At 41.1% G+C, this 10,990-nt stretch overlaps 1 protein-coding gene across 1 annotated transcript; it reads right to left on the bottom strand.

Moving 5' to 3' along the window:
• Nucleotides 1-544: 544 nt before the first annotated feature.
• alx3 (ALX homeobox 3) lies at nt 545-7,714 on the bottom strand (the record flags this gene model as incomplete). Its single annotated transcript, XM_079225932.1, has 5 exons — nt 545-892; nt 1,405-1,530; nt 1,668-1,942; nt 5,273-5,588; nt 7,568-7,714. 5 exons carry the CDS (start codon nt 7,712-7,714, stop codon nt 545-547), a joined length of 1,212 nt encoding a protein of 403 aa, XP_079082058.1.
• Nucleotides 7,715-10,990: the final 3,276 nt, after the last annotated feature.

Consider the following 10,990-nt stretch of genomic DNA (forward strand, 5'->3'; position numbering starts at 1 on the left):
CAACAAGATTCCTAGTTAAATATGTGACACAGACCTTTGGTTCATTTTAATTAAAAGTCATGTTTGGCCTAAAATAATTCCGGCTGACATCGTTTTTGTTCCGTTTTCTTCATATTTTTCCCCAAATGAATTCCCTCCTGAAAAAAACAGTATTTAGATAGAGGCCTTTATTACTGGTCACACTATAAAGCACAACAGACACAAAAAACAATGATTAAAATGATAATTACAATTTTTACATGCTTAAATAATTGTTTGTCTTTGGTCTCAGCAATGTGATATCAAACTACAACTGGAAACAACAAAGTTCCTATTAATACACTGGGTTTTCGTGCTGGAGGGTCAAGTTGCCCTCAATGTTCATGACATTCATATTCCAAGATTCTTCTGAGTTGTGAAAAGTCTCCAAGTTTACATAAATGTCAGGAGGAATTATTTGAGGAATATGCTGAGGTGGGTGTGTACATCGGGGACTGCTTATGGTTCAGGAATGTAATATGCTTTGGCTCAGTCAGTGCATAATGGGTTTCTGGCACTGTTGTGGTCATGTAGGCCAGGAGAGGATGCTGCCTGGCTCTTTGGCTTTCATACGCAGCGCCACAAGGCCCGTCGGCTTGTAGTCAGTCTCGGGTCCCTCAATGGAAGGGGGCCCGAGGGCTCCTGGAAAGCTGTGGAGTGAATAGAGGCCGTTGATGGCTGGATGGTGAGACGGGTGGTGGTGATGCGGATGGCCGGGGGATGCAGGCATGCCCATGAAGCCCTGCAGATTGCTGTGGGGGTGAGGGTATGGGCTCATGCAGGACGAAGGGATGGAGTCCGCTCCGAGGACACAGCCAGCGCCGGAACCACCGCCTCCTCCTGAAGCTGCCCCGTGCCACAGGTTGCCCTGCATCTGACGGGGAGAGATTTAGGATATGACACATTATGAATTTACTGGAATGAACATGGAAACAGTTCATACTACGCCATGAACACCAAATCAAGTGACAATGTCTGCAAAAGTCGGATTGAGCATGAAAAACTAAACAAATTAGATAGATAGATAGATAGATAGATAGATAGATAGATAGATAGATAGATATTTTATTAATATAAATATACACAAATAAAATACAAATAACTGGAATGAAATATATGTACAGCTGCAGAGTGTATTCATTAATTTAGCAAATTAAATGTAAACAATAGAGAGTGCAAAATGCAAATGTGAAGTGTGTGAAGTGTAATAAGCATACATGTGTACAGTGATAATTAATCCACAGAGGATGAGCAAGTGGTGACTTATTGTAAAGTCATATTGCCGTAGGCAGGAATGTTCTCCTGTAACGGCCCTTGTGTCACAGCAGGATCAATCATTTCCACAGTATAAAACATGTATGTCATGTGAGATCTGCGGCGGCCTACCTGGTACGCATCATGGCGAGGGAGAAGAGAAATATCATATGTAGCTGCAAAGTGGTTGCGGACTTCCTGGATCTTTCCATAGCGTTCCCGTTTCCTCCACTTGGCTCTACGATTCTGGAACCAAACCTTTCAAATACAAAAAAATATTGTGTGTCAGGAACATTTCAGAAGACAACAGGTATTGTTCAGGTCATAAACTCTCTTCTGCTTATAGTTATAAAACAAAAAGGCGTAATACACGAGTCAGTTGCCTGAACACACACCTGAACCCGAGCCTCAGTGAGCTCGGTCCTTAGGGCCAGCTGCTCCCGGGCGTACACGTCAGGGTAGTGCGTCTTCTGAAACACTTTCTCCAGCTCCTCTAGCTGAAAGGTGCTGAAGGTGGTACGATTGCGCCGTTTTTTGTTCTTGCCCGATAAGTCGATGGAGTCGGCGATGGACTCCTGCTGCATACCGGCGCCTGGCTCCTTTAGCTTGCCACAACAGTCTGTGCCAATGCCGGGATAGCCCATGTTCTTAGGGCCGCCTTTCTCTCTGACTGAGACACAAAGGCAAACAAAAAGGTAGACGGTTTTATATAATAAAAAATAAACAAAATGTTTTAATTGTTTCATGGTGTTAGCTTGCTGTTAGGTTGTCTTTACGGTAACATATATTTTTTAGGGTGCTGTTTTTAATTCAGATTTTGCAGTTATCATTTTCTGATTAAGATTCTAGCATTAAATTAAATGTGATACTCAGTCAAATACTTTGTGAAATCAGTTTCACTTTGTCTAGATGGCTGTTGATGCCTATCTTGGTCAGGACCAAACATTTTAATGACAATGATTGTGGTTTGATAAAGGTTAAATACAATTTACATATATCTTGTTTAGGGTTTCGTGAGGTTGCAGAAAAACGGTGTGCGATCGTGAGAAACATCACAAGCAAACCAGCGGGCTTCTAGAGTAACAACGATAAATATTTATTCCTATAACTTACTAATGAGGACGAGAAACGCATAACTTTTGAACAGAAAAGGCAGTGCTGGAAATCAAATCTCTTTGCATGTGAGGCACCAGTGCAAACATCTGAACTCCATTCTTCACTGCAAGTGAAGAAGTTAAATATTAAAGACGAGCACTGTATAATTCTACACACTGTTATCAAATCAAATTTATCTCTTGCTCTTTTTTATGCTTCTCAATTTAATTCCCAAACTCAAACTATCATAAGAGGCTGAACTGTGACGCTGAGAAAACACACAACACTAATTTAGCCAAACTGTGATTTAATGTGATTAGCTCAGACAACCCATAACTCTCAGTGAGTTGATTTGAATTATACCCACAAGGCAGTAAGTAGAAAACACCATTTGCTCTGTCACATTTGGATAATAAATACATTCACATCATAAAATAAATGTTTAGGTTCACTTTCCAAACAAGCATATCAATTATATATGGGTAACTTATTGCAATGTCCATGTCACAATATTAACATTAAGAGTAAGAAAACTAGGATAAAGCACTGAATTGTATGACAAATATATAGATGTGATAAAGCACATGATTGAATACATTCCGCCCTCAACATTCAGCATGAGGTGGAATCTGAAAGCATTATTCCCTTTCCTGTTAACAGACCATGCAAAGGGCTGTTCCCTCCCGCAGTGTTTTGATGTTGTTGTCCATGTTCATTATGTTTGACCCTGAGCGCCAAAACAAAATCACTTCGCATCTAACTGTAGGCACTCACTAGGGCAACCGAGACGTTACTTTGCTTTTCTCCTAATTCAATATGGGGCCCAACAGAGAGCACTTTTCATTGCAGCATTAATTTCCTTGTGTCCATTAGATCCACACCGCTGAAACTATTCTCTGTTAAGATATCAAACTGGGGCCGGCAGATATTGTGTAGCTTTTACCCCGTCAAGCACCCACATCCGCTCTGCCTGCAGTGTAAGTGGAGATCCATGTGGAATACAGGAAAAGGCAAATAAAGGATACATTCAAAATGTATGAGTCGGAATGCATGCTGTGAGTTTGGGGATCAATTCTAATATGCTGAAGTCGTGGTAGAAATTGAAGCTACTTCTTTTCCAGGTTTTTAATTTGCACAAATCGGTACTTCAGTCTTTTAAAACATATTTCGTCTGGTTTCTTTAAAGGAAATATAATATTTATAGGTTTTAAATTCATCTGCTCTATTATTATAGCAGATGAATGATACAAATGGAGAAAATAAAGCTATCTCAGCCTCTAACAAATAATTAAGGTTGGAACTGAGTGTATGCTGCTGAGTCCACAAAAGGATTTAAATAGTGAGGGAGTATTTCATTAAATTTGATGGGGGGAAAAAATTGTATTTAAGTGTGCAGCATATTTCTACATCAATCATGTTTGAATCAGGTAAGAAATGTAATGTGCTCGTATATATTTTGTCTGGGATATATTGTGGCATATATGCTATTGACATATAGTATGAAAGGTCTTAATAAAAATATTCAAGCACTAAATATTTTAAACATGCTAATATTTCTAAAAAATAATAAACTCACCCATTAATCAAATTGAGCCACAATTCTGTATTATGGTGCAAATTGATTGCAAACAACAACATTGCAAACTAAATTAAAACTTAAAAGTGTTAAGGTGGTTGAAGGGTTTTAAATGTGTTGGCCTGCCCCACCATCAATAAACTTTCATCCTACTGTAGACAAAACAGGAAGACGTGTCTGCCTTTGAAGCTGGACGAACCCAAACACACAAATGAAGAGTATGGGTACACACACACACACACGCGCGTGTGTGTGTGTGTGTCCGTGACAGAGAACGGGAGAAACCATACAGGCCTTTTCTAATTTAAATCCAATTTTAAATCAAAGTAATCCAGGTTCACTTTCAAACAAGACAGCTGATATCGTTATCATAACTAATTGTGAAAAAAAAGAGTCTATTTGTCTTTGGCAGCAACATGAATCAATCTGTTGTATATTATTCTGGACACAGAGACCTTATCAGCGCTCTTATTCTCTGTTGCTTTGCAGAATCATCAACACCAATAAATAAAGTGGGAGACCACATCATTTCTTCAGGCTTCGGTTTAACATATACAGGCATTACTTTTCTTCCCAATATGGACATCTACAGGCTATTATGTCTGACAGCTTTTGAGCACAAATTCAAGGTCAATTCGGATGTGTTTTACAAAACGTGCACATGAAGAGAATAAGAAGCAATTCTAAAAGTGCACGGACTAGAATACAGAAATATTAGGCTGAATGTTGGCCTATACCTGATACCTGATAACTGACTGGAGCATAATGACACACCCAACTTGCTGCCAGGCTGACCTTTAACCTTTTTCACTTTACATCAAGTGAAAGACAACTTGTTGACATTTTTCACGACCATGTTTCTATTTGAATAGCCAATAGAAATCAAGCAATACTTTTGTATAATTATTAGTTGAAATCACAAACCTGCAAACTGCAAAAAAAAACTGCTTACTGAAAAAACGGATCCAGCGTATTTATGTATTTTCATTTCTTAATAAATTTAACAAGGATAAAGATTATTGTCGTGTTCGATATCTCCATTCATTCATTATTTTCACCCCTATATTCTTTACAATAATTAATTAGAAAACAGGAAAATTGGGGAAAGAATGCTAATGGAGGTATTTCCTTCCGCACTTCCGATTTTTTTTCTCCAAAGAATATCACTTATCAAAAACCATTGTATTGTCAAGCAATTGTGCTATAATGCATTCAAAGATAGTTCAGAGAAACAAACAAAAACAATTCAAGATATTGCTGTTGCTCCTACTTATAAGTCAGTTAGTTGCTTTGTTTCTTTTTCTAACACATAACGTCTCTCTTACTCACCTTCCGAGTTGTTGTCATAAAACGCCGGCTTGCCGTTAATCGCTGAGCCCTTCGGATCCTGGTGTATACTCTCCAAGAACTTGCTGTGTTTGGCTGGTGAGGCGGGCGGGTTCGCCGGGGCCGCGCCGTGCGTAAAGTCCGACGCAGCGTCACCAAACCTCCCCATGGCGGCGGCGTACAGGTCCCCGCGCAGGCTGAGACGGTGAGGGAGAGGAGGAGGAAGATGCGAGGGCTTCTGCAGCTCATCGCAGGGGAGAAAGGAGCCGGAGCCGCTGTGCTCCAGTCTCGGTGAGTTATCTGGCGTCCTCCTGCTGGTCTGCGAAGAGAAAGGCAAACAACTCTCTGTCTCCATCTTACGAGTCCAGCCGGCAGTATAGACAATAGCGACTGGCCGCTGGTAGTGTGGGCGCCGGAGTGGGACGGTTTTTTTCTCTCCTGTGTCCATGTCAAGTGGGTGGGATTTAACAGATCAGAAACAAAGACCCGTGAAACCGGGGCTGGAGTGTGTGTGTCCGTGTGTGTGTGCATCCGTGTGTGTGTGTGTGTGTGTGTGTGTGTGTGTGTGTGCGTGTGTGTGTGTGTGTGTGTGTGTGTGTGAGAGAGAGAAAGAGAGAGAGAGAGAGAGAGAGAGAGAGAGAGAGGCTCTGTGTGTGTGTATGTGTGTGTGTGTGTGTGTGTGTGTGTGTGTGTGTGTGTGTGTGTGTGTGTGTGTGTGTGTGTGTGTATTGCAGCATCCAGCAGTCTGATATAATCCGCCAACAATTCAATCACGTGTGGTTTCTGTCCCTCCAATTAACCATTTAATTCTTATTTCATATATTGTTATGGGCCGCAACACCAAATCAAGCAGGACAGGAGACACGGACACGGACACCGTTTTGCAGGAAGAACTGACCGAATACTTTTCCATGACGGTAATGCTGTCATGTTTCTTTTTATTTTATTTTTCATGTCCATTTCGTTTTACTTTAGTTTATTTCTATTTCATTTTTAACATTCGGGCATAACGAGTAGGCCTAATATTTAATTTGTATTATTATTTGTTAGACCGACTTTATTCCTTTTAACTTACTAAATCGTTCTACATACTTCATTCAGTGATCACATATGTAAATATAATTATTTTCCTAATCGGCTTCGATTTGTCTTTTACTTCCAATTAACATATTAATTAGATCCGTCCTTCTCGCTAAACCAAAAGGGACACATCGAGCTGCTTACATGACACAAATTACCAAATTCAGTTTTATTTTCTGCCCATTAAAAAAGGCTCATGAAAAAAATGGAAAAAAGACTAATGCAATTACAGAGCATGCAATCAGTTCAAAAGACTGCCAAGGTCAAACTAATTTGGATAGCATCCTATTTCGCACAAATTCATACGCAAACACAATCCTTAAACATGATAATTATGAACAAAATACACAAATGTATTGCGATAATGTATTTAATTGTCTACTCAGCGCAATATAGTTGTATTGTTTTCGCCGTCTTTGTTTTTTAAACATTCAGCTAAAAAGCATTTCGTTGAAAATGCTTCGCCATTCATCACACAATGTAACGTCATGGCCGTTCAGCAGCTTTTATAAGAATCTCATAAAGAGCTAACTCGATCCATTTTGCATTTTGGAGGCTATCTAAATAATATTAGCCTAATTTAAAAGGACGAACTACGACTTTAACGTCAGCGACTATTAATTTAAACAGAAGTATTATTCGATCAACAACCTTTATGATAATGCAACATACCAGAGAAACAATGTTAGGCCGAAATATAGGTTGTCATTATTAAAGTGATCAAACTGATTTACCACAAAATACTAAATATGTTACTTTACCGATGTGTCTGCTGACTTTTACAGTAGTTCACTTCGCCGCTTCCTTGTCATTCAGCTCTAGATATATGGAACTGATTTCCTGTGGTTTCACTGAATAATACTGAATGAAATTATGGAAACAGCAAAACAATACTAATGAAGGTCATAACATTCCCCTGCTAGCAGTGAAATGCAGTTTTAATTAATGCAATACGATTCTTAAATACTTGCGGGATTTTGTACGTGTACTACACTTGACAGCTGTTTTTATAAGAATCAATAAAAATTATAACATCTAAAGTAAAAGCAGAAAAAATGCTTTGCCCATGATTTAGAGCACCGATTTGTTATGTATTTTAAGCATGCAGCTCGAAGCTGACTGATCAGAAAGAGTCGGACTCCGCAGTGAGATAAAAGGCTTTTGATACTGCACGTTATCTCCGATCTGGACAAACCTCTCTAAACACAGGGCACTTACCAGCTTCAGACCCGGTCCCGCTGGTCTTGGGGACATCTCGCCATCTCTCTGGATACCTGAGGCTGCACGCGGCTCCGCTGATGGACAAGTGTGTAAACACGAGGTCCATTTGGGCTGAAAAGCCTCATAAGCCCCATTTGATTCCATTTTGAGCTCTGAAATATCAAAGTGTCCACAGCACACGTTACAGATCCAAGTGTAGGAAGAAGAAAAAAGCTCAGTTAAGACAGCAAGTGAATGATGGCTCTAAGTGAACTAGAATTCCCGCTGGAATTGTGATTTGTATAAAGTTTAACATCATAATTTAAATGACAAATAAAGAAAATCTGAGTAACCTTGCAACTGTTTTTGTCCCCCCCCCCCCAAAAAAAACTGACTATTAAATCAACAAGAACATAGGTTACAATTCGATTGATAATCGTATTCATAGCTAATGCCAATACATGGGAAGGAAGAGCTCCTTCAAGTTTAACATGATTAGTGACCTTGGATATAAGGCCTAATGACATGTATGTGTAACATGACTTAGATTAACATGTTTAAGTCAGTAGAGCGTGGAGGCTAAAAAAGGCCGCGCTGTCATGTTAATCACAACCACAATGCCACCTTTCACCCTCCCACACTCTGAGTGTATCCATCCCCGTCAACTTCAGCCTACATGTACTTGCCAGCATTTATCAAACTGTCTGGCTGACCACCATTAAAACATTATAATTCTGTTAGAGGGGAGTATACCTTTTTAAGATGTATACACAGGGGGACACGGATATGTTTCTGAAATCTCGTGACAAGCATGTCCTCTGTAGCCCGAGGCAGCGAAGCAGGAACCCAGCTGAATAAATGCATTCCAGAAATGTGGGCAAGAGGAAGAAGGTCTTCGCTCAGATCTCTGAGCCGCCGCAGGTAACAGTGTTTATATGAATATTGCATCAAGAGAGCATAAAATGTAGAGGATTATGGATATGCTATTTGCTGAGGAATCAAAGCCTCCCAGGAGTCTGTGTGGACGTCTGTGTCCTGCGGTTTGTTTAATTCTACACGAGGGCTGGGGGTCCATTCATTCATGCACTGAAAAGTCAGACTTTCAGAGAGTATTGTCCTTTATAAAATAAGCACACTAGTGATCTCAGACACAGATTTGTGTGCATTTTTACTTTACACTTACAGAGGAAAGATGTGGTGGTTTACACTGCAGAAAAACGCATCACTGTGCTGTCCATATACGACCAGTTTCAATCTCTGCTCCCCGTGGTCCTAAGCCCTTGTCCTCCCAGCCTGTCCTGGGCATGACCCTGCACAGGAAATCAGTTCAGCCTGTTGGGAGTTCCAGGTCTCCCCCAGCTGCCTCCCGGCTCTGGGCACAGACAGCGTGGATAAAGGTGACCCTGCACTCTCACCGCGCACCCAGCGGCCCTCGGGCGATAGAGCCACTTCCATCCCTCCCTCCACAACATCCTCTCGACCTGCCTGTCAGTCTGCACGGCTTTGTCACACCCTGTTACTCCTAACATCCTCTCCATTCATACACGACTCAATATACACAGGCTTGCATGTGTGTGACACAGACACAACTAACCAACGGAAGTGATCGAGCACTAATCTTTTTACATGAAATCCTACTCTTTAAAAGTGTAAATGATAATTTGGTCATGTTCTAATTGTTTATAATATCTGTCATGTGTGTAGAGCAGTGATTTTCAACCACTGTGCCGTGAGAGATCGTCAGGTGTGCCATGGGAAAATGTCCAATTTCACTTAATCGGTCCTGTGATAGGATTTTCCATTACAGTCCCAAAAAATTTGATTTAGTTGCCGCAAATAATTTGCTATTGTTGAGCATCTGAGCCTGCAATGAAGTGGCTGGCCTAGTAATGAAATACTCTTCCATGCCAGTAGGTAGCACAATAATTACCATATATGCTGTATTATGCTACAACGTGACATTTTGTAACTTTTTTTGTTTGTTGGTGTGCAGAAAATGTGGCGCGGCTCAAAAACGGTTGAAAAACACTGGTGTAGAGAGTAAACAAAGACCTGACCTTTTAAAGTGACAATCTGTGTGATCCCCCAACAGCACGTAGATGGAGAAGTTATTATGATCGACCCACCAGGAACAGCAACAGACAGCCAGCGAGAATGAAGTACAACTCTGTACTTCATAAAGCTGGCTGTCTTTGTCTGGCCATCTCTGCCTGGGGCCTTTCCTCTCACGTACAGGGTGGTGATTCAACCTGAGGTTTGCATTAGAATAGGAGAAGGACAGCTAATTGAATTACCCGCCATGAATGCACAGAGATGATCCCATATGCAGAGCCAGGGCTCCTCTCAGAGGCCTCCCTCACAATCTCCAGTCTATGTCCAGAAGCTGAAGAGCCAGCTGAGGATGTGATTGACAGCTGCCGACCCTTGGGTCAGCCGGCTGGAGAGGTGCATTCTGCGAAGCTTAAGCTGGTCTGCTGTAGCGATGGGGGTTGAGGTTTGGAAAGGAAAATGGGAAGTGGGGTTGCTGTCCTCTGTCTGACCTCATCTGAGGCGTCATGGAGCACTAAGTCAGGATCCACAGCCGCAACGCGAGATGAGCAGGTACCTATCTGTCAGAGAAAAAGACCAGCATTTCTCACAATATATGTCATTCATGTTTTGGTTAGAATTTTACTGTATCAAGATATCATTTTCCACACTACTTTGACAGATAATAAAACATTGAAGATTAATTTCACTCGCCTACTCGGAAGATCGGGACATATTAAGCTTAAGTTACTCAATGAAGCGCCTGCTGATCTTCAAATCAAAGGCCCAAAGTGCTGCAGCCTTATTACATTTGATTTGTATTTGTATTATTTGTACATACAGTATGTGTTTGATTTATCACAAATGATTATCTGCTGCAGCCCATGCTGTGTGTTTCTGTCTCACTGTGGACATTGGATGCTTAAAATCCCAAATAGAGCCATAAAGGCTGACAAGGCCCAGCAGATGACCTAATTCACCATTGTTTATGTTGCACATTTACTTTTTTCCATCATGAATATAGAGGCCGCTATTATGCCAGACCTATAAAACAGTTTTGTACAAACCAAAAATCTACAGTTTCTATAGCAACTGACGCTCAAGGGAGCATATGGTGTGAGCTTATGCCATTTCAGCAGTTTAATATGACTTAACCTATTTCATATTAGTCCCAGCGTGAATGAGAAGGCTGGCTCGGCACAGTAGCTAAACCTAAGTCTGTGTGTGTGTGTGTGTGTGTGTGTGTGTGTGTGTGTGTGTGTGTGTGTGTGTGTGTGTGTGTGTGTGTGTGTGTGTGTGTGTGTGTGTGAGGTGAAAGCGCTGTCTGTAGTGATGAATGCCTCTCTCTCGGACTGGCTCCTAATGAAGGACAGACCGGTGCAGCCTCGCTCCTTACTCACAGTCTCCAGGAAT

The sequence above is a fragment of the Taurulus bubalis genome (genome assembly GCF_910589615.1).
Source record: "Taurulus bubalis genome assembly, chromosome: 11".
NCBI classification, from domain to species: Eukaryota; Metazoa; Chordata; class Actinopteri; order Perciformes; family Cottidae; genus Taurulus; species Taurulus bubalis.